Here is a 26,230-nt window from a genome sequence, read left to right as displayed (position 1 = left end):
GTACAGTGTGTTGTCAGAACGAAAATGTGTTGTCAGCAGTGCATAGTGTTGTTTTGTCACAACTTATGTGTGTGGTTGTGTTGTCAGCAATGCAGTGTGTTGTCAGAACGAAAGTGTGTTAATAAGTTGACAGAATTAAAATGTGTTGTTGTGTTGCCAGCAGTGCAGTGTGTTGTGTTGTCGCAACTTAAGTGTGTGGTTGTGTTGTCAGGAGTGCAGTGTGTTGTTGTGTTGTCAGCAGTGCAGTGTGTTGTTTTTTCACAACTTAAGTGTGTGGTTGTGTTGTCAAAAGTGCAGTGTGGTGTTTTGTCACAACTTAGGTGTGTGGTTGGGTTGTCAGCAGTGCAGAGTGTTGTTTTGTCACAACTTATGTGTGTGGTTGTGTTGTCAGCTGTGCAGTGTGTTGTTTTGTCACAATGTAGGTGTGTGGTTGTGTTGTCAGAACGAAAGTGTGTTAATAAGTTGACAGAATTAAAATGTGTTGTTGTGTTGCCAGCAGTGCAGTGTGTTGTTTAGTCACAAATTAAGTGTGGTTTTGTTGTCAGGAGTGCAGTGTGTTGTTGTGTTGTCAGCGGTGCAGTGTGTTGTTTTGTCACCACTTAAGTGTGTGGTTGTGTTGTCAGCAGTGCAGTGTGTTGTTGAGTTGTCAGCAGTGCGTTGTTTTGTCACAACTTAGGTGTGTGGTTGTGTTGTAAGCAGAGCAGTGTGTTGACAGCAGTGCAGTGTGTGGTCAGAACAAAAAGGCATTAATGTTTTGTCAGAATTAATGTGTTGTGTTGTCAGCAGTGCACTGTGTTGTCAGAACGAAAGTGTGTTAATGTGTTGTCAGATTTAAAATGTGTTGTCAGCAGTGCAGTGTGTTGTCAGAACGAAAGTGTGTTAACGTGTTGTCAGAATTAAAATGTGTTGTGAGCAGTGCAGTGTGTTGTTTTGTCGGAACTTAATTGTGTGGTTGTGTTGTCAGCAGTGCAGTGTGTTGTTTTGTCACAACTTAAGTGTGTGGTTGTGTTGTCAGCAGTGCAGTGTTGTTTTGTCATAACTTATGTGTGTTGTTGTGTTGTCAGCAGTGCAGTGTGTTGTCAGAATTAATGTGTGCTGTGTTGTCAGCAGTGCAGTGTGTTGTTTTGTCACAACTTAAGTGTGTGATTGTGTTGGCAGCAGTGGAGTTTGTTGTCTGAACTTAAGTGTGTAAATGTGTTGTCAGCAGTGCAGTGTGTCGTCAGAATTAAAATGTGTTGTGTTGCCAGCAGTGCAGTGTGTGGTTGGGTTGTCACCAGTGCATTGTGTTGTCAGAATTAACATGTGTTGTTGTGTTGCCAGCAGTGCAGTGTGTGGTTGGGTTGTCAGCAGTGCATTGTGTTGTCACAAATTAAGTGTGGTTGTGTTGCCAGCAGTGCAGTGTGTTGTGATGGCAACAATTACAGGCATGCTAATTGGCAGCTGTGATGATAAAGTTTGGCGCCGCCCACACGTGACCTCCGCCAGGCAGTGAAGAATGCGGGCTGACCTTTGACCCACATGGGGACAAGAATACTCACCATGTGTCCCCCTGGGGGCGCACACCACCGCACTCAGCACGCCCACCAACATCCACACTGAAGCCTCCATGCTGCTCCCGGTCCCGGTCCTGGTCCAGTGGGAAGTAGCGGCTCTCAAGCAGGGACTGCACGAACGTGCATGTTCGTCCCGCCGCCGGCAGCCAGGGGGAAAAAAGTCCCGGTATAATCCCGAATGGTGCCGAGCAGTCCCGAAGGTTCCCGAAGGAATGAAAGCAGCGACGAGACGAAGAAGGAACGAGACGAGTGGCGGCAAGTGCGGGGAGAAGACGACGTGAGTGCGGGTGGTCAATACGACGCAGGAGCTGCTGGGACTGCAGAATGTAATGTTTGGACTTGTCTTCGTTTTCCTCACCAAGGGGACGTCCCGCCTTCGCGCCTTCCCGCCTCCCCTCTCTCTCTCTCTCTTCCCCCCCACCTCTCCGCACGCGCACGCGCATTCAACTATTTTTTTTTTAGAGCCGTCTTATTTAAAAGATGTTTTAATAATGTAAATATACACAAAAAACACACAATTTATTAAAAATAACCTATAAGCCTGATTAAATATGACATAAAAATAAAGATACATATCAAATAGTTGTATTTTTAGGATATGTTTAAATGACCTTAAATGTGACAAGTACCTTTTTCAAAATAAGATAACTTCCATGTACTACTTTTTGTGCGTGAATTACTGGGCTGCCATGTTTTGTGTGTTAAAAAGTAAATGAAGTTTGATTGACAAAATACTAAAAAAAAATGGCCAATTACATCAGCTGAACTATTTTGTGATATACAAGAGCTGAAAATCTGCCATCACAAAATAATAACAACTCTTAAGCTTTAATAAATATTAAACAAAAATAAAAATGCATGTTGTATAAGTTAAAAAAAAAAAAATCCATTCATCCATCTTCTTCTGCTTAGCTGAGGTCGGGTCGCGGGGGCAGCAGCCAATTGTTTGTTTTAATTAATACATACATTAAGGAAATGAACGCAAATAAAGATAATTAAAATATATTTAAGAGCTGACAATCTACCCCGACAATGAAAATGGACACTTTCAAGCCCAAATAAATATACAAACATATTAAATACTATTCATGTTTTTCTAAGGGACGGCGTGGCGCAGTGGTAGAGCGGCCGTGCGCAACCCGAGGGTCCCTGGTTCAAATCCCACCTAGTACCAACCTCGTCACGTCCGTTGTGTCCTGAGCAAGACACTTCACCCTTGCTCCTGATGGGTGCTGGTTAGCGCCTTGCATGGCAGCTCCCCCCATTGGTGTGTGAATGTGTGTGTGAATGGGTAAATGTGGAAGTAGTGTCAAAGCGCTTTGAGTACCTTGAAGGTAGAAAAGCGCTATACAAGTACAACCCATTTATCATTATCTAATTAGTTTAAAATGACTTTCAACATGTAACACATTTAATTACATATTTTATGCATAAATGTGCTTTGAAGGTTTTGACAAAATACGAAAAAAAAATACCAAAACACATCAGCTGAAATAATTTGAAATCCGTCTTAAAAACTACTGACAACTCTTAAGCTTAAATAAATAAAATACATTTTGCATAATAGTAAAACATTTTCACGAATGTTTGTATATTATATTTAGTCAATACAAATATTGAAACTATTATTTAAATAAATAGCTGAAAATCTGCCTCAAAAAAAGAAAATGAGCCCTTTTGAGCAAGATACATACAAAAAATAGTTTTATCAAAATACATAATTTCAATGATTTTAAAATGACCAAAAATGTAATTCATGTAATCCATTTTGTAAATAAAATATGTTCATGTAATGCTTTTTGCGTGTGGATTTTCAATGCATAAAAACTGCTTTATAAACGAAGTTTGACTGGAAAATAACATGAACTAAAATATCTTGCAATATAAAAAAGCCCCCCGCGACCCCAAAAGGGAATAAGCGGTAGAAAATGGATGGATGGATAAATCAAAAATAGAAATACATATTAAATAGTATTTTATAAATAAATGCTGATGTAGATGTTTTGATGGAAAATGGGCCAACTAAAAATAAAATGCATTTTGTATAATAGTAAATAAAAATAATGTATAAATGTATTTTATTTTTAATCAATACAAATATTACAATTATTTTTTTAATAGATAAAGGCTGAAAATCTGCCCAAACAAAAAAAGCTCACTTTGCAGCCAAGATAAATATGAAAATAAGAATTTTTTAAAAATATATATTTTTTAATTATATTAAAATGACCATTAAGTGTGACAAAATTAATTACATATTCTAAATAAAATATTTTCATGTATTGCTTTTTGTTTGTGGGGTTTTGATGCATAAAAACTGCTTTATAAGTGAAATTTGACAGAATAGTACAAACAATGGAAATGACACCAACTAAAATATCTTACAATATAAAAAAGCTGAAAATATGTCTTAAATAAATCAAAAATAGAAATACATGTAAAGCAGTATTTCATAAAGATATGTTGATTTACATTTTTTTAATGGAAAACTGTCCCAACTAAAAATAAAATGCATTTTGTATAATAGTAAAAAAAAATTATGAATAAATGTATTTTATTTTTAGTCAATAAAAATATTAAGATTTTTTTTTTTAATATATAAGAGCTGAAAATGTGTCGAAACAAAAATGGCCGCTTTTGATGAGGTGGCAACTTGTCCAGGGTGTACCCCGCCTTCCGCCCAATTGTAGCTGAGATAGGCGCCAGCGCCCCCCGCGTCCCCGTAAGGGACAAGCGGTAGAAAATGGATGGATGGATGAGCCGAGATAAATATATAAAAAATGAAAATATTTTTAAATATATTTTTTTAATGATTTTAAAATGACCATTAAAATGTAACAAAATTAAATAAAAATAAGTTAATGTTTTGATGCATAAAAACTGCTGTATAAGTGACGTTTGACAGAATAGAACATAAAATAGAAAATGACACCAACTAAAATATCTTGCAGTATAAAACAGCTGAAAGTATGTCTTAAAAAATACCATTATTGAGCCCCAAAAAAAATGTAAGTGCATATTAAATACTATTTCATAAAGAAAGGTTGGTGTAGAAAAGACTAAAGAAAACAACGATACTGACCTCTGGTGGCAGCACGAGATGTTACACGTCAGACGTCACTTGAAAGCCAAAGGTTGACAAAAGCAAACATTTATTATTAGCAAGTAGAAGAAATAAAACCACAGGGTCACTCGGGGCCAGATGTTGGCAGCAGCTGTTGAGTGTTGAACCAGAGAGCTTCACTGCTGTGACTAGCCATGATGGCACGCTGCACCAGCACACCTGCAGCAAACAGAACCAGCTCAGTCATCACTCAAACATAATCATGAATCCAAATCAATTTTAGGAATTATTGACATTATTACGCTACAATTACTTCACATCAAATACAAACCCCGTTTCCATATGAGTTGGGGAATTGTGTCAGATGTAAATATAAACGGAACACAATGATTTGCAAATCCTTTTCAACCCATACTCAATTGAATATGGATAGAGGAGGATAGATGGATAGATCTTTATTGTCATTGCACAAGTACAAGGAAATTTCATTTTCGGCACAGTCCCGCTAAGAGCAGACATACAATACAGGGGGGGACAAGACGAGACCGCCAACGGATCAGCCACTTACGGCGCTCCTTAAAAAGGTGAGAAAAGGGTGACATTGGGAGAGGGGGGAGTAAAAAAAATATCAGTCTAAGGCTAGACCATCAGGAGGGATCCAGACTGAGTCCAAGGAAAAAACCTCCTTATCAAAGCACATATACATATTACAACATACATCTCGAGATATCTACTGTAGCAACAGAGGGAAGGTAGTTCAAGGTCATGGTGGTAGGCCGCAGCTCTCAGGCGCTGACCATCCATTCATCTAAATCATGGGTGTCAAACTCTGGCCCGCCGTACAATTTCATTTGGCCCTTGAGGCAATATCAAATTAACATTAGAGCTGGCCCGCCGGTACTATACAGCGGCAGAGCCCCTGTAACACTGCATTCGCCACTAATACTCATACTTGCCAACACTCCGGATTTTCCAACCATTCTCCCGAATTTCTCCAGATTTCCACCGGGACAACAATATTGGGGGCATGCCTAAAAGGCACTGCCTTTAGCGTTGTCTACAATATGTTGTCACGTCCGCTTTTCCTCAATACAAAAAGTGTGCCAGACAAGTCATATAATATTTGCGACTTATACACACACTTAAGTGAATGCCGCGCATTCTTGCTCAACAGCCATACAGGTCAGACTGAGGGTGGCGGTATAAACAACTTTAACACTGTTAAAAATATGCGCCGCACTGTGAACCCACACCAAACAAGAATGACAAACACATTTCGGGAGAACATCCGCACCGTAACACAACATAGACACAACAGAACAAATACCCACAACCCCTTGCAGCACTAACTCTTCCGGGACACTACAATATGCACCCCCCCGCTACAACCTAACCCCACCCCCCACCCCACCCATCGCATTGTTATTTTATTTTAAGATTAGCCTGTGGAAAAATGTAATGTTGATATTTACCTCAGAAGGCTGCAAATAGAAAAGAGGCATTAAATGTTTTATTTAAATTGTATTTATTTTACCATTGATGTTTTTTTGTTTGTTTTTTGAAAGTTGATTTGCACTATTAAGTTATATAAGTATTGCTTGTTCCATATTCAGTGGTAAAGCAACACAGTGTAGCAAACTGAGCAATGATTAACAATTTATTCATGCATTTTCTCTTGCTACTTCAAGACTTGAATGTTTGATTCATTTATTATTATTTTATTTTCGAATGTATTATTAGCCTGTGGAAAAAGTTTATTTTGATATTTACCTCAGAAGGCTGCAAATAGAAAAGAGGCATTCCATTTTTATTTAAATTTAATTTGATACGCCATTGATATTTTTTAATTAGTAATATTATTATTTGAAACTTGATTATGGATGTCACTATGAAGGTATATAAGCCTTGCTTGTTCAATATTCAACGCAACACTTGTTTGGGTCCCCATTAAAAGGTTCATTTGTTCAACCCTTGGCCCTCGACTTTGTTCATTTTAAAATTTCGGCCCACTCTGTATTTGAGTTTGACACCCCTGCTCTATACAAACAGCGTCACGGCCCACTCACATAATATATGCGGCTCATACACACACACACACACAAGTGTATGCAAGCCATACTTGGTCAACAGCCATACAGGTCACACTGAGGGTGGCCGTATAAACAACTTTAACACTGTTACAAATATACGCCCCACTGTGAACCCACAGCAAACAAGAATGACAAACACATTTCGGGAGAACATCCGCACCGTAACACAACATTAACACAATGCATCACTAACTCCTTCGGGACGCTACACCCCCGCTACCACCAAACCCCGACCCAACTCAAACCCACCGCCAAAAAGAGGCATTCAATTTGTATTTTTATTTGATATGCCACTGATATGTTTTTATTATTATTATTTAAAACTCGATTTTGCATGTCACTATAAAGTTATATAAGCCTTGCTTGGTCAATATTCAATGCAAAACTTGTTTGGGTCCCTATTAAAGGATTAATTTGTTCAACCTCGGCCCGCGGCTTCGTTCAGTTTTAAATTTTGGCCCACTCTGTATTTGAGTTTGACACCCCTGATCTAAATCATTGTTATGAATTATTGACATAGTTAAGGTGACAATTACTTCACGTCAAATATTCCACTTTGAAATAGTTTTTGGGGGAAATGATGCATATTTTGTGTTTGGCCGCATAAAAAAGCAAAGTTTTCTTTGACAAAGAGGACTCAAAACAAGCAAAAAAAAACTTAGACTCACTGCATAGATCTGATGTTGATCTGCTGACTTAGTGTTGAAAATATAAATAAAATAAATAAATGTATGACTTATTAGGGAACGAATGTCCATTTGGGAAAGAGGACCCTATTGAATTTCTAGCATTTTATTCTTTCTTTATTATTATTCTGCATCTTTGAGCTGTAATTTGACCTCCTTAACATGTTTCCAAACTCACCAAATTTGACACACACATCAGAACTGGCGAATATTGCAATTTAATCAAGAAACCTAACCCCAAAACTAAAAACTGCGCTCTAGCGCCCCCTAGGAAGAAAACACAGACAAAACTGCCTGTAACTTCCAGTAGGAATGTCATAGCGACATGAAACAAAAAAATTCTATGTAGGTCTCACTTAGACCTATATTTCATATACAGACCTCCTTCAGCAAAAATCAACAGGAAGTTTGCAATTACCCCTTAAAAAATAAGTTTTGTAAAAACACTCACGTTTGTATCTTTGAGCTGTAATTTGACCCCCTTAAAGGCCTACTGAAATGAGATTTTCTTATTTAAACGGGGATAGCAGGTCCATTCTATGTGTCATATGTGATCATTTCGCGATATTGCCATATTTTTGCTGAAAAGATTTAGTAGAGAACATCGACAATAAAGTTCACAACTTTTTGTCGCTAATAAAAAAGCCTTGCCTCTACCGGAAGTAGCAGACGATGACGTCTCCGGTGTGAGGGCTCCTCACATTGTTTATAATGTGAGCCTGCAGATGTAAGAGCTATTCGGACCGAGAAAGCGACAATTTCCCCATTAATTTGTGCGAGGATGAAAGATATTTAGGGTGAAGGACTAGAAAGAATAAAAATAAAAAGGCGATTGCATTGGGAGCGATTCAGATGTTTTTACACACATTTACTAGGATGTTTCTGGGAAATCCCTTATCTTTCTATTGTGTTGCTAGTGTTTTAGTGAGATAAATAGTACCTGATAGTCGGAGGGGTGTGGCCTCGGGTGTCTTATCACGGCAGTCTCTCATGAAGCTGCAGCAGGACAGAAGCTCCGCTGATCTCCGGTAAGAGGCGACTTATTACCAGAATTTTCTCACTGAAAACTGCCGGTTGACATGTGGTCGAGATCCATGTTCGCTTGACCTCTCTGATCCATAGTAAAGCTTCACCTCCGGAAATTTTAAACAAGGAAACACTGTGTGTTTGTGTGGCTAAAGGCTAAAAGGTTTGCATCTCCATCTATCTACTTTGACTTTTCCAATATTAATTGAACAAATTGCAAAAGATTCAGCAACACAAATGTCCAAAATACTGTGTAATTGCGCGATGAAAAGAGACGACTTTTAGCCGTAAGTGGTGCTGGGCTAATATTTCCCCTCGAACCAATAACGTCACAAACACGCGTCATCATTACACGACGCTTTCAACAAGAAATTCCGAGGGAAATTTTAAATTGTAATTTAGTAAACTAAACCGGCCGTATTGGCATGTGTTGCAATGTTAATATTTCAGCATTGATATATAAACTATCAGACTGCGTGGTCGGTAGTAGTGGGGTTCAGTAGGCCTTTAACATGCTTCAAAACTCACCAAACTGGACACACACATCAGGACTGGCGAAAATTGCGATCTAATCAAAAAACCTAACCCCAAAACTCAAAATTGCGCTCTAGCGCCCCCTAGGAATAAAAGACAGACAAAACTACTCCTAGGAAGAAAACACAGACTAAAACTGCCTGTAACTTCCAGTAGGAATGTCATAGAGTCATGAAACAAAACCCTCTATGTAGGTCTCACTTAGACCTACATTTCATATTTTGACAACCCCCAGCAAAAATCAACAGGAAGTTTGCAATTCCCCCTTCAAAAAAAAAGTTTTGTAAAAACCGGTCATTTTTTTTCAAACATTAACTCCTCTGAGCGCGTTTGTCGTGTCGGCTTCAAACTACCACAGGAGAGATATTGAACCCTTCTGATTAAAAATTGATGAAAGTTTTAATTACTGCTACGGTTTTGATTTGATCAGCCTTCAAAGAATCGCTGCGCTGAAAACCATTTCAAAGATGACAGACACAGTGAGGGAGACGTTTTTTTGCTTCTTTTTTCCCCGTAGCGTCTGCTGCTGGTGCGCACGCACCAACATTCATGAGGGAGGGGCTGTGATCGTCTATACCAAGATGACTGCCAGGTGCCGTACCTAAGCCGGTATGTTTTAAAGTTGTCGTTTGCCTGCATATTGTAAAAACAACTGTCTAACATTTTACAACTAATTGTAAACTTATAGGAGCAGACCATCAGGGCCGAGTTGCGACGAGAGAGTGTGTCGATGTTAAGATATTACGCCGAGTTGGTAAGTCTATCTGTTCTCTAATAGTAGCTAATATCCATCCATCTTCTAACGCTTATCCGGGCTTGGGTCGCGGGGGCAGCAGCCAACGCGGTCCCGCTCATCGCTGTTTGCAGATTTAATTTTCATTACTATTGTGAGTGGGACCCTTTTGATCCCTAATAGTTTTACTCATAAAAAATAATCAATTACAATCAAATGTTGATATGAATTATCGACATATTTAGGACTACAATTACTTCACATCAAATATTACACTTTGAAATGATTTTTGGGGGAAAAATGGCATATTTTGTGTTTGGCCATAAAAAATAGAATTGTCTTTGACAAAAAGAACGTAAAACAGACAAAACAATAAGAAAACCTTATAACTGACGGACTGATGTGAAGTTAATTACAGATTAAAGTGTTGAAAATGAAAAAATAAAATGTATGGCTTAATTTTACCACTTTGACGAGTGGGGTCCTTTTGAATCCCTAAGAATTGGGATGTTGTTTTTTTCAAAACATAGCAATGAATCAAAATTAGTTATGATTTTTTGACATATTTAAGACTACAATTACTTCACATCAAATATTACACTTTGAAATATCTTTTTGGGGAAAAATTGCATCTTTTGTCTTTGGCCATAAAATATAAAATTGTCTTTGACAAAAATGGCATAAAACCAACAAAACAATAATAAAACCTTATAATTGACTTATTGATGTGAAGTTAATTACAGATGTAAGTGTTGAAAGTGAAAAAAATTAAATGTATGGCTTTATTTTAACACTTACGAATGGGGCAAAATGTTTTTATATAAATAATGAATCAAATGTTATGGATTATTAACATTATTGCTGGCAGTAAGTCGGACACGTTTCCAGTGAGGGTTGGACTCCGCCAAGGCTGTCCTTTGTCACCGATTCTGTTCATAACTTTTATGGACAGAATTTCTAGGAACAGTCAAGGCGTTGAGGGGTTCCGGTTTGGTGGCCGCGGGATTAGGTCTCTGCTTTTTGCAGATGATGTGGTCCTGATGGCTTCATCTGGCCGGGATCTTCAGCTCTCACTGGATCGGTTCGCAGCCGAGTGTGAAGCGACTGCAATGAGAATCAGTACCTCCAAGTCCGAGTCCATGGTTCTCGCCCGGAAAAGGGTGAAGTGCCATCTCCGGGTTGGGGAGGAGATCTTGCCCCAAGTGGAGGAGTTCAAGTACCTAGGAGTCTTGTTCACGAGTGGGGGAAGAGTGGATCGTGAGATCGACAGGCGGATCGGTGCGGCGTCTTCAGTAATGCGGATGTTGTACCGATCCGTTGTGGTGAAGAAGGAGCTGAGCCGGAAGGCAAAACTCTCAATTTACCGGTCGATGTACGTTCCCATCCTCACCTATGGTCATGACCGAAAGGATAAGATCACGGATACAAGCGGCCGGAATTAGTTTCCTCCGCCGGGTGGCGGTGCTCTCCCCTAGAGATAGGGTGAGAAGGTCTGCGATCCGAGAGGAGATCAAAGTAAAGCTGCTGCTCCTCCACATCGAAAGGAGCCAGATGAGGGGGCTCGGGCATCTGGTCAGGATGCCACCCGAACACCTCCCTAGAGAGGTGTTTAGGGCACGTCACACCGGTAGGAGGCCACGGGGAAGACCCAGGACACGTTGGGAAGACTATGTCTCCCGGCTGGCCTGGGAACGCCTCGGGATCCCCCGGGAAGAGCTGGAAGAAGTGGCTGGGGAGAGGGAAGTCTGGGGTTCCCTGCTTAGGCTGCTGCCTCCACGACCAGACCTCGGATAAGCGGAAGAAGATGGATGGATAGATGGATGGATGAATAATGAATCAAATGTTATGGTTTATTGACATTTTTAAAGCTCCAAATATATTCCACTTTGACATGTTTTTGGTGGTAAAATATTGCACATTTTGTGTGTTTGCCGTAATAAAAAAACGTTTTCTATGAGGAAAAAGGCATAAAGGAATAAATACAACTTTATAATCAAAGATAAATAACAATTAAAGCTGCAAGCAGCGATGGATGGGTCCGCTTTGGTTGCTGCCCCCGCGACCCAAGCCCGGATAAGCGTTAGAAGATTGATGCAATGATTATTACACAGAGAAAAAGTTGTATACACATGTGTTATACATCAGACTTGTGGGCACCATATGTAAGTACCTAAAATAAAGACTCGACATAAAAAGAAATTCAATCGGAGCAGAAACATAGGAGGAAACGGGATTAAAACCCGATGCTAGCCGGCAATTAAAGAAATTCAATCGGAGCAGAAACATAGGAGGAAACGGGATTAAAACCCGATGCTAGCCGCCAATTGAAAATACATGGGTACGGCTAGTAGCTACTATTAGCAAACAGATAGACCTACCAACTCGGCGCATAAAAAGTACAGATGGCCTTAAACCGCCACAACAGTCAGGCACTATATGTAAGTACCCAAAATAAAGACTCGACATACAAAGAAATTCAATCGGAGCAGAAACATAGGAGGAAACGAGATTAAAACCCGATACTAACCGCCCATTGAAATACATGGGTACGGCTAGTAGCTACTATTAGCAAACAGATAGACTTATCAACTCGGCGTAATATCTTAACATTGACACACTCTCTCGTCGCAAATCGGCCCTGATGGTCGGCACCTATAAGTTTACAATTAGTTGTAAAATGTTGGACGGTTGTTTTTACGATATGCAGGCAAACGACATCTTTAAAACATACCGGCTTAGCTACGGCACCAGGCAGCCATCTGGGTATAGACGATCACAGCCACTCCCTCTCGAATGTTGGTGGTGCGCACCAGCAGCAGACGGTACGGAAGAAAAACGAGAAACAAAAAAAACGGCGGCCATCTTTGAAATGATTTTCAGCGCAGTGGTTTTTTGAAGGGTGATAAAATCAAAACCGTAGCAGTAATTAAAACTCTTTCATCAACTTTTAGTCAGAAGGGTTCAATCTCTCTCCTGTGGTAGTTTGAAGCCGACACGACAAACGCGCTCAGAGGAGTTCATGTTTGAAAAAAGGTGACCAGTTTTTACAAAACCTTTGTTTTGAAGGCAGAATTGCAAACTTCCTGTTGATTTTTGCTGGGGGTTGTCAATATATGAAATGTAGGTCTAAGTGAGAACTACATAGAGGTTTTTGTTTCATGACTCTACGACATTCCTATTGGAAGTTACAGGCAGTTTTTTCTGTGTTTTCTTCCTAGGAGCAGTTTCGTCTGTTTTATTCGTAGGGGGCGCTAGAGCGCAATTTTGAGTTTTGGGGTTGTTTTTTGATTAAATCGCAATTTTTGCCCGTCCTGACGTGTGTGTCCAGTTTGGTGAGTTTGAAGCATTTTAAGGGGATCAAATTACAGCTCAAATAGGCGGCGGTATAATAAAGAATAATAATAAAACCTTTGAATTACAATAGGGTCCTCTGTCCCAAAGGGACATCGGTCCCTAACAATATGTGACTAATTTTTTCAAAATGTTATGACTGAGACATTAAACTGGAGGGGAGTGAAAAGAAGTATAAATTGTCTTGGTGTTGAGAATGAGAACGCGCACCCATGTCAGCTGGTCGATGCGAGCACACATCCACCAGGACGGTCTGCAGGTTGGCAAGGATGTGTTCTTTGGGGAAGTCCAGCTGCAGGAGGAGCAAAACGGTCAACAAAGCCCCACCTACTTCACCGTGACGACGACGCCGTGACGCACCGTGGCGATCTGCGTCCTGACGTAGCACTCGCTCTCCACCGCGTACTCGTGGCCCGTCCGGAAGAGCTCCAGCATCTTGGGGATGTCCACGCCCACCGAGCCTGGGGGTCAGAGGGGGCAAAGACGTCAGTTCCGACGGCGGCGGCGGCCAAGGGGGCGAACACGGGGGCGACGTGTGGATGGGCTTGCCTCTGTTGCTCTTAGGGAACTTCTTCCTCAGTTTGTTCTTCAGCGGCACCAGCTTGGCCAACATTTCGGGCACGGCCACGTAGAAGTCGGCGACCATCTCCTCGTCTAAGATCTGAGAAAGGTTGACTTCTAACGGGCTGCTTAAAACGCTCTAGAAGGGGACACGCTCACCGGCTGAATAAGCTCCGCCCCTCCGACAAAGGCAGCTCCGCCCTCCTTGGCCACTGTGGCTTGATGAGGATCCTTGGACAAAGCAAAAGACATTTCCATCCCAGCATGCATCACTCCTGTGTGGCGCTAATGAACACATTATAACGGGACTGTCTATGCAAGTCTACACACTGACAGAGAATAAGAAGCTGTGGCAGGAGGGACCCGTGTTGCCAACTTACTGACTTTGTCACTATATTCAGCGAGTGTTTATTAGTAGTAGTTAGGATTAAAACTCCTTTAAAAACAAACAAAACAAAAAAGTTGATTATCTACTTTTTGTCTCTCACAACGTTATTTGTCTTTCTTTATATTTACACACAAATGCATTATGGCCAACTATTATTATTTATATAAATTCATATGAAAAAATAATAATAATAGTAGTAGAACTAGAGCATTTTAATGGGCCTGCTATCTGTGACCTGGACCTTGCCGGAAGCTGCCGTGGCGAGTATCCGAATCCGTGACTTTTAGCTACAGGGCTATCCTAAAACGTTAGCATGCGCAGATTAAAATGCTAACACTTAGCATGTGTGCAAATAATGGCATGCTAACGGCGAGCACGTCTCACATTTCAAGTAACACTGCCGTAAGGAAATAGAGGAAAAAATTGTAAAGTTGGATGAAAAATTTTGCATGCTTAAGTTAGCTTGCTAGCATGCTAACAGTTAACAAGTGCCACGTACCAAGTTATATGACTCTGGGGTAAACGGTAGCAAAACCAGCTCAAAAAGTTGGCATGCTAATTTTAGCATGCTAGCAAGCAAGCGTTAGCATGATAATAATAATAATAATAATAATAACAATGGATTAGATTTACATAGTTAGCACGTGTCACATACCACGCAATTATGCAAACTAGACGGTGATAAGTAACAAAAACTAATAATATCTCATAATATGTGTCATTAATAACGAGGTGATTAAAGTTAAAGTACCAATGATAGTCACACACACACAAACACTACTTGTGGCGAAATTATTCTCTGTATTCGACCCATCACCCTTGATCACCCCCTGGGAGGTGAGGGGAGCAGTGGGGAGCAGTGGGCAGCAGCGGTGGCCACGCCCGGGAATCTTTTTGGGTGATTTAACCCCCAATTGCAAGCCTTGATGCTGAGTGCCAAGCAGGGAGGTAATGGCTCCCATTTTTATAGTCTTTGGTATGACTGGGCTGGGGTTTGAAATCACAACCTACCCATCTCAGGGCGGACACTCTAACCACTATGCCACTGAGCAGGTTTTACATCTGTAGATTAATAAACAACAAGAGATTTCCAAAGTAAAAGTCCTTACCTCGGTAAACACGACAACTTTATTCATTTCAGTCTTGAAAGGGTGTGGGAGATGCACCGTGCTCACGAAGGGGGTGATTTTTTTCTGGGAAAAGCAAAAAAAAAAAAAAAAAAAAAAAAAAATATCCATGAGGACACAAACACTTATTTTTCGGATGCAGCGACTAAAAAATATCATATTTAGTTGAAATAAATACAAATCTAGCAGCTATTGTACTTGTAAAACTACTCCTGGCCTCCATGGCGGTGAATAAACGTACCACTAGAGGGGGACGACGAGCTAAACATGCTACACGGCGCACCATGTAAACCATGCTAATCGCTAAGCTAGAGCGCTTGAACGTGAAAATATTGATACAAATACCGACAGTAACGATACCAAGTATAGCATCAGGGATGCCATAATCAAATTCATGAATTTGATAAGAATAAAGCTTTAAAGTTTTACATTCATTGTTTTTAATGAGCGAAACTAATAACTAATCTGGACAGGCTAACCTCCTCCAACCTCTGAGGACAAAGCTCCGAACTAAGGGAGACTCCCAGTCTGTGGAGCGCTCTACCTGACCACCTGAGGGCACCACAGACTGCAAAGGCTATTAAAAAAGGCTAAAAAACTCTTATTTTTAAAACAGCCTTTTTTGGATATGTGTGTGCTACTTCTAGTTTTTATTTGTTGTACTATTTATTTTACTTGCTGGGGGCAAAACTATAATAATAATGGATTTTGTTAAAGTTCTGGGTGCTGAACTAAAAAAAAAAAAAAATCACATCGGACCTTCTTCTCCAGTTTCATGTCCAGCTTCAGGTCCACGTAGACGGGCTGATTGTGGGCGGTGAAGTCCAACACCTGGTATTCCTTCAGCAGGTCCACGGCATCCGAGGCGCTGTAGACGGTCCTGGGGTAGTAGCGCAGGATGTAAACGTCGTCAACGGGCGCCCACGCCGTCCTCCCATAGGGTTTGTGTCGGCCTTTGTCGTCGATGACCCGCGGCTCTTTCTTCACCTTAGGCTCCGCCTCCTCTTGCTTCCTCATCTTGCGCGTCCTGTGGGAACGAGGGAAGACAATTGACGAGTCGCAATCACGTGACCTGGAGGCACTCCCTGGTCTCAGGTGGAGGGCAAGAGTCCCATTACCGAGTGTTTATTAGCTTCCTACTTCTAAACACGAGCGGTCCGTCCCTGCATTGACTTGTGGAGAAATGAGGACTTATGGTGAATTCCTTCAAAACTGTGACGGTTTCTTGCCAAATAATATAGAGAAGATTACAGTTCTAATCCAAAACTACCGGTACAAAAAAGATGACGGGCAAAAAACGCTGTCAAATTGGAGGCACGTAAATAAGACCACCCACAAATTGGCTTGCATGTTATGTAGACCACAAGGAAGTGTCTTTAACGTAAATTAAAAAACCATAACCCCTTTTCATCAGGTGCGCCTTTTGTATGACAATAGACCCAAATAGAGCCGCTTATTGGCAGTGCGCCTTATGGTCTGAAAAATACAGTACATCTTTTTTTGGCGGCCACATTTCTAGTGCATCACCGGTCAATAGTGCACAAATAAAAAGTTATATATACATATGTTATAATGTTCATTTTTCCCATGGTCTTGAACACACCATGTTAGCAGAGAACGAGAAGGAGTGAAACACGGAGCGTTTGCACGGGGGATAAAACCTGCTGGAATTGGGCCTGTTAGCATAAGATTGGCAATGAAAGATAAACCAAAAAAAAGGGGTCAGACTTTGAGTCTTTTTCTGGATGCAACAATACACCATATTACTTGACTTTGTTTTCACAGTAAAAATATATATATTTTGGAGGTGTGGCGGCTAATATTTTGCCACGATCATTTACCGTATTTCCTTGAATTGCCATCGGGGCGCTAATCAATTTAAAACCTCTTCTCACTCTGACGCTTACCAAAGGCATGCGGTAAATTTAGGCCTGTGCTTATAAATTTGAGTGTGATGTAAGGATACCATCATGAAAAGCACATTTAATTAAAAAAAACTTTATTATGGTTTATAAATGAAGTCCAGGCGCAGCTCCTTCTGATCAAAAGCATCGATAACTTATTCATAGAAGTCTTCCTTATCTTTCTTCAGTTTTAAAAGTCTCATTGTCTCGATGGAGATCTTCCTTTATTACCTCCTGCTTCGATTGAGAGTCCAGTTTAGAAAACTGTTTTATTTTAAATATGTAATCCTCCATGTTAAAAGTGCAAACAAGAGGAAAAATTAAACGATCGCTGCTCACTTTTGCTGCTTGTTGTTACTTCTTCTGCAGCCGAGGTGTCGCAAGAAGGATCACTAGCGCCCTATACCACCAGGACGCGGGAGTCATTTAATGACTTATATTTGACACACGCAGCTACGGTATATTAATAAAACATAGCTGCTTACTGTTCTTTTTAGCATATTCAATAGCTTGGACCTTAAATCCTACTGAATAGCTCTTAATCTTCTTCCCTTTATGCGATTTCAAATGATTGAAATCAGCCTCCTCCATTTTGAAAATGATGACAGGTGAAGTGTCACTCGTGAAGTGACGGGTTTGACCCGGCGGAAATTCTAGGCATATGGTATTTATTTTGCAAAACGAGTTTGACCCGGCGGAAATTCTAGACATGCGCTAATAAAAATATTTTGCGGCGGTAATGCTAAGCATGCGCTAATTATTTTGCGAAACGAGTAATACTAGGCAGGTGCATACTATATACCCGGCGGCAATTCAAGGAAATAGGGTATTTACATTAAGGGGAAACCCTGTATTTGGGCCAGTTGTTCGCATAAGACTGGCAATAAAACCTAAAAAGAGTGTCAGACTTTTTGTCTTTTTCTGGACGCTACAATACATCATAATACCTTCTTTCCACATTTTAAAAAAACTCATTTTTGATGTGTGGCAGCTAATATTTTGTCGTGTACGATCATTTACATTAAAAAGAATTCCAACATTTCTATGTAGGTCTGTCAAATGTCTTTTAAATTGATCGATTCGCACGCTGATTTTATTGGAACTGCCGACTGCATTGTCGTTTGTTTTGAGACTTACAAGTAGGAGTCCGAGGAGTAGGGTTGTACGGTATACCGGCACTACTATAGTACCGCGAAACTAATGAATCATATACAGTACTACACCGCCTCTAAAAAAATACCGGTCGTCGTCACGTGGTGACATTGGTGGTTTTACGAGCAGAGGAGCATGTTGGGCAGTGCGCACACACAGAGTACTTACAAGCAGAAACAGTGTGTAGACAGAAAAGGGAGAATGGACACATTTTTGTGTAAAAAGTCAAGATAAAGGTGAAGTTATAACACTGAAACACCCTCAGGAAGAGCTGCTTTAACACATCCAGCTAACATCCATCCACAGTGTTTTAGCTACTTCTAAATCACTAATCCTAGTCTTCATGGTGAAAAAATAAAGTGAGTTTCTTACATGTACCATTATCACTGGAGGATGAGGAATGGCTAAACATGCTTCACTACACAGCGTAGGAGGATGCAATAGCTCACTAGCGTCAAAATGTAAACAAACGCCATGGATGGATCTACACATCCACTGTATCCAAGTACAGGAGTGTATCTAGTCGATACTACTATCGATATTTTTTAGCATCACAAAAGCTTTTTTCCTTTTTTAAAATTCGTAGTATGTTTATAAAGTCAGTAAATATGTCCCTGGACACATGAGGACTTTGAATATGACCAATATATGATCCTTTAACTACTTGGTATCGGACCGATACCTAAGTGTGTGGTATCGTCTAAAACTAATGTCAAGTATCAAAGGAGAGAAGAATAAGTGATTATTACATTTTAACGGAAGTGTAGATAGAACATGTTAAAACAGAAAATTACCAGTAAATGAACAAGAAGATTAATATTAAATTTTTACAGTTTTTCCCTTATAATGTGTAGAAAATAATAGGTGTATAAATGACACAATATGTTACTGCATACGTCAGCAGACTAATTAGGAGTCTTTGTTTGTTTACTTACTACTAAAAGACAAGTTGTCTAGTATGTTCAACATTTCATTCAAGGACTAAATTACAATAATAAACATATGTTTTATGTACCCTAAATTTTTGTTAAAACAAAGACGATAATGACAATTTTTGTGCCCCCCTTTATTTTTTTAGAAAAGTATCAAAATACATTTTGGTATCAGTAGCAAAATATTGGTATTGGGACAACACTCCAGAGGAGCCATTTTTACTCTAATTTTCTGTCACTTCCGATGCTAAATTCGAGAATTTAATCAATTAAGAACAAACCGTGACCGAGAAACCTCTTTTTCTGTCACATTGTTTAGTGAACATTCCAGTGATGCCAATCTTTTAAAAAAGTGCATTATTGACTTTGTATTGAAGAAGTTGAGCAGAAACTAGAATACATTTCTGATGTTAATATTTGTTTACATTGTGCTAGGACTGGCCGATATATGGAGATTGGAAGATGTATTGATATATTTTTAAAGGCCTACTGAAATGAGATTTTCTTATTTAAACGGGGATAGCAGGTCCATTCTATGTGTCATACTTGATCATTTCACGATATTGCCATTATTTTGCTGAAAGGATTTAGTAGAGAACATCCATAATAAAGTTTGCAACTTTTGGTCGCTAATAAAAAAGCCTTGCCTGTACCGAAAGTAGCAAGCGATGTGTCCGTGACGTCACTGGTTGTAAAGCTCCTCACATCCTCACATTGTTTAAAATCATGGTCACTAACAGCGAGCGAGAGCGATTCGGACCGAGAAAGCGACGATTACCCCATTAATTTGTGCGAGGATGAAAGATTTGTGGATGAGGGAAGTAAGAGTGAAGGACTAAAAAAAAAAAAAAAATGTTTTTAAAAGACGAGGGCAGTGGGAGCGATTTAGATGTTATTAGACACATTTATTAGGATAATTCTGGAAAATCCCTTATTTGCTTATTGTGTTACTAGTGTTTTAGTGATATGATATGGTCGTACGCGTACCTGAAAGTCGGAGGGGTGTGGCCACGGGTGTGGTGACCACCAGTGTCTCCGAGCGAAGCCACGTTTTTCGACGAGGCAAGGCAGCCGGGCTGAGATTTTTTTTTCCCCTCCATGGTGTAAGCATCCGACGGTCGGTGGCGGCCGGTGGAACGACGCAAACTCTCCGCTCATGTCTACGGTACGAGCCGAATGTAAACAAGGAAACACAGGCTGTGTTTGTGTTGCTAAAGGCGGCCGCAGTACACAGCTTCCCACCTACATCTTTCTTCTTTGACGTCTCCATTATTAATAGAACAAATTGCAAAAGATTCAGCAACACAGATGTCCAGAATACTGTGTAATTATTAAAGCAGACGACTTATAGCTGGGATCCGAGCTGGATCAAAATGTCCGCTGCAATCCGTGACGTCACGCGCACGCGTCATCATACCGCGACATTTTCAACAGGATACTTCGCGCGAAATTTAAAATAGCAATTTAGTAAATTAACCTGGCCGTATTGGCATGTGTTGCAAAGTTAATATTTCATCATAGATATATAAACTATCAGACTGTGTGGTCGGTAGTAGTGGGTTTCAGTAGGCCTTTAAACAAGATATGAATTAAGAACATTTCATAATATCGTTATAATTTATTTCACGTTAAAATGACCAAATGCCGCTTATTTGTTGTGTTCCTCATTCTCCCCCGCTAACAGAGGTTGAAAAAGACTGCTTTAGAAACAGTGGTTAGTTTTGTCTCGGTTGTTGTTGCTCTCTCTCTCTCTTACGTTACTGTGGGTTCATGTAAACCAGGGGTGTCCAAAGTGCGGCCCGCAGCTAATCGTTTACCTGCCCGCCACACATTCTTCAAAAATTGCAAAATTGATAGTATTGCAAAAGTTAAAAAAAAAACATTCAAAAAAAGTGGAATGAGGTGAAATCTAATGAGAAAAAGTTGCAATGTTGACACAAAGCTGCCATGCAGGCAGTTTTTTTTCCCCTTTTGTCTTTATTTTCTTTTTTTTTTCATTGCTCAAAAAAAAAGGACAAAATGTCATAATGAATTATTATTTAAAACATATCACTTTAAAATGTTTTATGTGGAAAAAATATTGCATATGTTGTGTGGTTGCCATATAAAAACATCAAAATTTTGACAAAAGAGCATAAAACAAAGAATAATAGTTCAAACTTAAAATCGACAGATATATCGGAAGTTGATCTTGAAATTTAAGTGTTAAAAGTTTTAAAAAAACTAATAAAAATGCATCACTTTATGAGTGGGGAACATTTCGGATCTCAAATATATTTAGTAGGATTTTATTTAACTTTTCACTGCGATTACTTAAAATAATAAATAATTAAAATCAATGGTGTCCTGCATTATTGATCTTTGAGGGCTTTAATTGCTAAATAAAGGAACTCTCCTGAAGGGATCAATAAAGTGCTATCCATCTATCTATCTAAATACTGCACATTTCAGTTTTACTATAAAAAACAAAGTTGTCTTTGACAGAAAAGGCATAAAACCTTATTTGTTTTACTTTATATCAACCTCATGTTGATATAGAGATTTACTGTAAGCATTAAATAAAAAAAAATAATAATAATTTGACTTATTTTTAACATTTTAGTGACTGAGACCTTCTATACTTCCTAGGAGCCCTAAGAATAAAAAATAAAAAATCCATATATTTTGTTATGGTTTGAAAATGAAAAATATCAAAATGGCCCCCGCATGCTTAAATTTTTTCGTGTGCAGCCCTCTGTGGAAAAAGTTTGGACACCCCTGATGTAAACAAAAGTTTTGGCCTCCAAAAATGGCTACTGCGGCCCCACAATGCACTGCAAAGTCACGTGACCTTTCCAGCCCTATGGCAACTGGAAGCAGGTGTCTTCTTCTGAACTCACTTGAAAGCAGGAGCAGCAGCAGCAGCAGCAGCCAGGCACCTGGCGGGAATGAGGCACCTGGCGGGAAAAGAAGCGTAGGTGGGACAGCCGCCTTCCAGCAGCCGCCTCCCACATCCTGCTACAACTACAAGGAAGAGGGAGAGTCTTTAAATGGAGGGAAGGGGTATAAGTTTCATCATGAGGGGAATCAAGTTGAAACAAAAACATGAAATCATAAGGAGAATCAAGTTGAAACAAAAGCATGAAATCATAAGGAGAATCAAGTTGAAACAAAAACATGAAATGTATACATATATTTTTTTTTAAATGTTTATTTATAAATTTCAACAATTACCAACAGTAAGTCAAACAACAACATAAAATATTATAAAACATTATGAAAACAGTACAAAACAGCGCCAGGGGGTTCCATTTTCTACCGCTTATTCCCTTCCCTTGGCGACTTGTCCAGGGTGTACCCCGCCTTCTGCCCGATTGTAGCTGAGATAGGCGCCAGCGCCCCCCGCGACCCCAAAAGGGAATAAGCGGTAGAAAATGGATGGACGCCAGGGGGTTGTAAATTCAAAAGAACAAAAATAGAATACAAAAAAATATATATATAATAAACAAAGTGCAAAGCCATAGGCTCATTCAGATTCATTAAACAACTTAAATTTGGAACACAGCATCAGCGTTTTCACAGCTTTTTTGTTGTTAGAGGTAGCGAGTGTTTTAATGTCCATCCATCCATTTTCTACCGCTTATTCCCTTGTGGGGTCGCTGGCGCCTATCATTCATGGTTATTACCCTGTAAAGACATTAACGGTTAGATAGAAGAAGGGCAATGATGTTACCTGCACCTTTTGCAACATGCACCCAGAGACTGTTAACCACTTGTTTTGGACTTGTGAAAACACTCGATCACTATAGCAGGCATCTGTCGCTTCATCCTGGATAATATTTTTGACAAATTTGTGCTTTGCTTTAAATATGTGATTTTTGGTTTTACACTGTATGAACAAAAATTTGAAAAGGAATTCTACCTTTGCAACCTCATTATTTTATTGGGTAAGTTTTCTATTCCGGAGGAACTTTGAACATGTCACGAGGGAGGTGCTGGACATTGAGTCCGAGTGGACCATGTTCCGCACCTCTATTGTCGAGGCGGCTGATCGGAGCTGTGGCCGCAAGGTAGTTGGTGCCTGTCGTGGCGGTAATCCCAGAACCCGTTGGTGGACACCAGCGGTGAGGGATGCCGTCAAGCTGAAGAAGGAGTCCTACCGGGTTCTTTTGGCTCATAGGACTCCAGAGGCAGTGGACAGGTACCGACAGGCCAAGCGGTGTGCAGCTTCAGCGGTCACAGAGGCAAAAACTCGGACATGGGAAGAGTTTGGGGAAGCCATGGAAAATGACTTCCGGATGGCTTCGAAGCGATTCTGGACCACCATCCGCCGCCTCAGGAAGGGGAAGCAGTGCACTGTCAACACCGTGTATGGTGCGGATGGTGTTCTGCTGACCTCAACTGCGGATGTTGTGGATAGGTGGAAGGAATACTTTGAAGACCTCCTCAATCCCACCAACACGTCTTTCTATGAGGAAGCAGTGCCTGGGGAATCTGTGGTGGACTCTCCTATTTCTGGGGCTGAGGTTGCTGAGGTAGTTAAAAAGCTCCTCGGTGGCAAGGCCCCAGGGGTGGATGAGATCCGCCCGGAGTTCCTTAAGGCTCTGGATGCTGTGGGGCTGTCTTGGTTGACAAGACTCTGCAGCATCGCGTGGACATCGGGGGCGGTACCTCTGGATTGGCAGACCGGGGTGGTGGTCCCTCTCTTTAAGAAGGGGGACCGGAGGGTGTGTTCCAAATATCGTGGGATCACACTCCTCAGCCTTCCCGGTAAGGTTTATTCAGGTGTACTGGAGAGGAGGCTACGCCGGATAGTTGAACCTCGGATTCAGGAGGAACAGTGTGGTTTTCGTCCTGGTCGTGGAACTGTGGACCAGCTCTATACTCTCGGCAGGGTTCTTGAGGGTGCATGGGAGTTTGCCCAACCAGTCTACATGTGCTTTGTGGACTTGGAGAAGGCATTCGACCGTGTCCCTCGGGAAGTCCTGTGGGGAGTGCTCAGAGAGTATGGGGTATCGGACTGTCTTATTATGGCAGTCCGCTCCCTGTACGATCAGTGTCAGAGCTTGGTCCGCATTGCTGGCAGTAAGTCGGACACGTTTCCAGTGAGGGTTGGACTCCGCCAAGGTTGCCCTTTGTCACCGATTCTGTTCATAACTTTTATGGACAGAATTTCTAGGCGCAGTCAAGGCATTGAGGGGTTCCGGTTTGGTGGCCGCGGGATTAGGTCTCTGCTTTTTGCAGACGATGTGGTCCTGTTGGCTTCATCTGGCCGGGATCTTCAGCTCTCACTGGATCGGTTCGCAGCCGAGTGTGAAGCGGCCGGAATGAGAATCAGCACCTCCAAATCCGAGTCCATGGTTCTCTCCCGGAAAAGGGTGGAGTGCCATCTCCGGGTTGGGGAGGAGACCCTGCCCCAAGTGGAGGAGTTCAAGTACCTAGGAGTCTTGTTCACGAGTGGGGGAAGAGTGGATCGTGAGATCGACAGGCGGATCGGTGCGGCGTCTTCAGTAATGCGGACGTTGTACCGATCTGTTGTGGTGAAGAAGGAGCTGAGCCGGAAGGCAAAGCTCTCAATTTACCGGTCGATCTACGTTCCCATCCTCACCTATGGTCATGAGCTTTGGGTCATGACCGAAAGGATAAGATCACGGGTACAAGCGGCCGAAACGAGTTTCCTCCGCCGTGTGGCGGGGCTCTCCCTTAGAGATAGGGTGAGAAGCTCTGCCATCCGGGAGGAACTCAAAGTAAAGCCGCTGCTCCTCCACATCGAGAGGAGCCAGATGAGGTGGTTCGGGCATCTGGTCAGGATGTCACCCGAACGCCTCCCGAGGGAGGTGTTTAGGGCACGTGCAACCGGTAGGAGGCCTCGGGGAAGACCCAGGACACGTTGGGAAGACTATGTCTCCCGGCTGGCCTGGGAACGCCTCGGGATCCCCCGGGAAGAGCTAGACGAAGTGGCTGGGGAGAGGGAAGTCTGGGCTTCCCTGCTTAGGCTGCTGCCCCCGCGACCCGACCTCGGATAAGCGGAAGATGATGGATGGATGGATGGAAGTTTTCTATTCATAAATGTAAGTTTCTTAATACCTGACCTATCTTTTGTGCCTTTAAAAAAGATTTTGAACTTTACATCACAATACGAAGGTCCTGCAGTCCTGGGTTCAAATCCAGGCTCGGGATCTTTCTGTGTGGACTTTGCATGTTCTCCCCGTGAATGCGTGGGTTCCCCTCCGGGTACTCCGGCTTCCTCCCACTTCCAAAGACATGCACCTGGGGATAGGTTGATTGGCAACACTAAATTGGCCCTAGTGTGTGAATGTGAGTGTGAATGTTGTCTGTCTATCTGTGTTGGCCCTGCAATGAGGTGGCGACTTGTCCAGGGTGTACCCCGCCTTCCGCCCGATTGTAGCTGAGATAGGCGCCAGCGCCCCCCGCGACCCCGAAAGGGAATAAGCGGTAGAAAATGGATGGACGCCAGGGGGTTGTAAATTCAAAAGAACAAAAATAGAATACAAAAAAATATTACAACCACCCTGATTGTAATTGTTCATTATAACAGATTTCTTAATATAATGTATTTTGTTTTACCAAATAAAGTCAACCAGTATTTTGTCAATAGTTTTACATATTTTTTGGTTAACATCTAAAGAAATAGTCTGGAGATACCTTCTGCTTTGAAAAGTAAGGTTCTGCCTTTTAAGGATAAATCTCTCTGTAGCCATTGGTTAAATCTTTTCTTAGTTTTTTTCTATAATTGGATTGAAGTTCAAGACCGATCTAGAAAAATTAAATATCTCATTGAGTTTAGCTGCCATACAATGACGTCATTGATAGCTAGCTAGCTAACAGTTAGCCACAGAAAGAGGCAACTTGGCGGCGGTTAGGCCTTTTTTAGCCAACAACAACTGCGCCGATGCGCGCAAAAAGTGCTCCTAAATTTCATCGTTCACACACAAACAAGAGTCGGATGGAAGAAGTGAAAGTAAAAGCAAAGGAGCTGACCTTTCCATACAGCGCGCGAGCAGGCAGCCATGGTAGTGCGCAACCTAACTGGTCCGGGGCTGAACAACTTCAACACGAAATATGGTTCCGCCATTGAAGCCGCACCTCGTCGAACAAAATGTCCATTTGCGCGAGCAAATGACGTTTG

At 41.3% G+C, this 26,230-nt stretch overlaps 2 protein-coding genes and 1 long non-coding RNA gene across 3 annotated transcripts in view; 1 reads left to right on the top strand and 2 right to left on the bottom strand.

Annotated features, from left to right (window-relative positions):
• fras1 (Fraser extracellular matrix complex subunit 1) overlaps nucleotides 1–1,973 on the bottom strand; it is a 278,952-nt gene extending 276,979 nt beyond the window's left edge. Inside the window, exon 1 of the mRNA XM_061904877.1 lies at nucleotides 1,539–1,973. Coding sequence (XP_061760861.1) covers nucleotides 1,539–1,608 — 70 coding nt within the window. The 5' untranslated portion in view covers nucleotides 1,609–1,973. The remainder of the gene's footprint in view (nucleotides 1–1,538) is intronic.
• On the top strand, nucleotides 1,353–14,383 carry LOC133555376 (uncharacterized). The gene is made up of 4 exons (XR_009807334.1): nucleotides 1,353–1,830; nucleotides 9,471–9,562; nucleotides 9,642–9,707; nucleotides 12,905–14,383. It is a non-coding gene; the product is annotated as an uncharacterized LOC133555376 (long non-coding RNA).
• Nucleotides 4,689–26,230, bottom strand: mrpl1 (mitochondrial ribosomal protein L1). The gene is made up of 9 exons (XM_061904945.1): nucleotides 26,083–26,230; nucleotides 21,981–22,104; nucleotides 15,873–16,140; nucleotides 15,096–15,179; nucleotides 13,758–13,829; nucleotides 13,587–13,698; nucleotides 13,398–13,498; nucleotides 13,248–13,329; nucleotides 4,689–4,836 (listed from the first exon to the last, which is right to left on the bottom strand). Exons 1-9 carry the CDS (start codon nucleotides 26,174–26,176, stop codon nucleotides 4,742–4,744), a joined length of 1,032 nt encoding a protein of 343 aa, XP_061760929.1. The 5' UTR covers nucleotides 26,177–26,230; the 3' UTR covers nucleotides 4,689–4,741.

Source organism: Nerophis ophidion, linkage group LG01, assembly GCF_033978795.1.
Source record: "Nerophis ophidion isolate RoL-2023_Sa linkage group LG01, RoL_Noph_v1.0, whole genome shotgun sequence".
NCBI lineage: Eukaryota > Metazoa > Chordata > Actinopteri > Syngnathiformes > Syngnathidae > Nerophis > Nerophis ophidion.
The sequence above is the reverse complement of the archived record's forward strand: the minus strand, read 5'-3'. Positions and strand labels throughout refer to the sequence as shown.

Excerpts from the sequence above, each read along its gene's own strand:
- mrpl1 (XM_061904945.1), bottom strand. The coding sequence starts at position 26,176 with ATGGCGGAACCATATTTCGTGTTGAAGTTGTTCAGCCCCGGACCAGTT. Across the intron at positions 15,180-15,872 it reads ACATGAAACTGGAGAAGAAG|AAAAAAATCACCCCCTTCGT; the intron begins GTCCGATGTGAT and ends TGCTTTTCCCAG. Across the intron at positions 13,830-15,095 it reads AAGTTGTCGTGTTTACCGAG|GATCCTCATCAAGCCACAGT; the intron begins GTAAGGACTTTT and ends GCTTTGTCCAAG.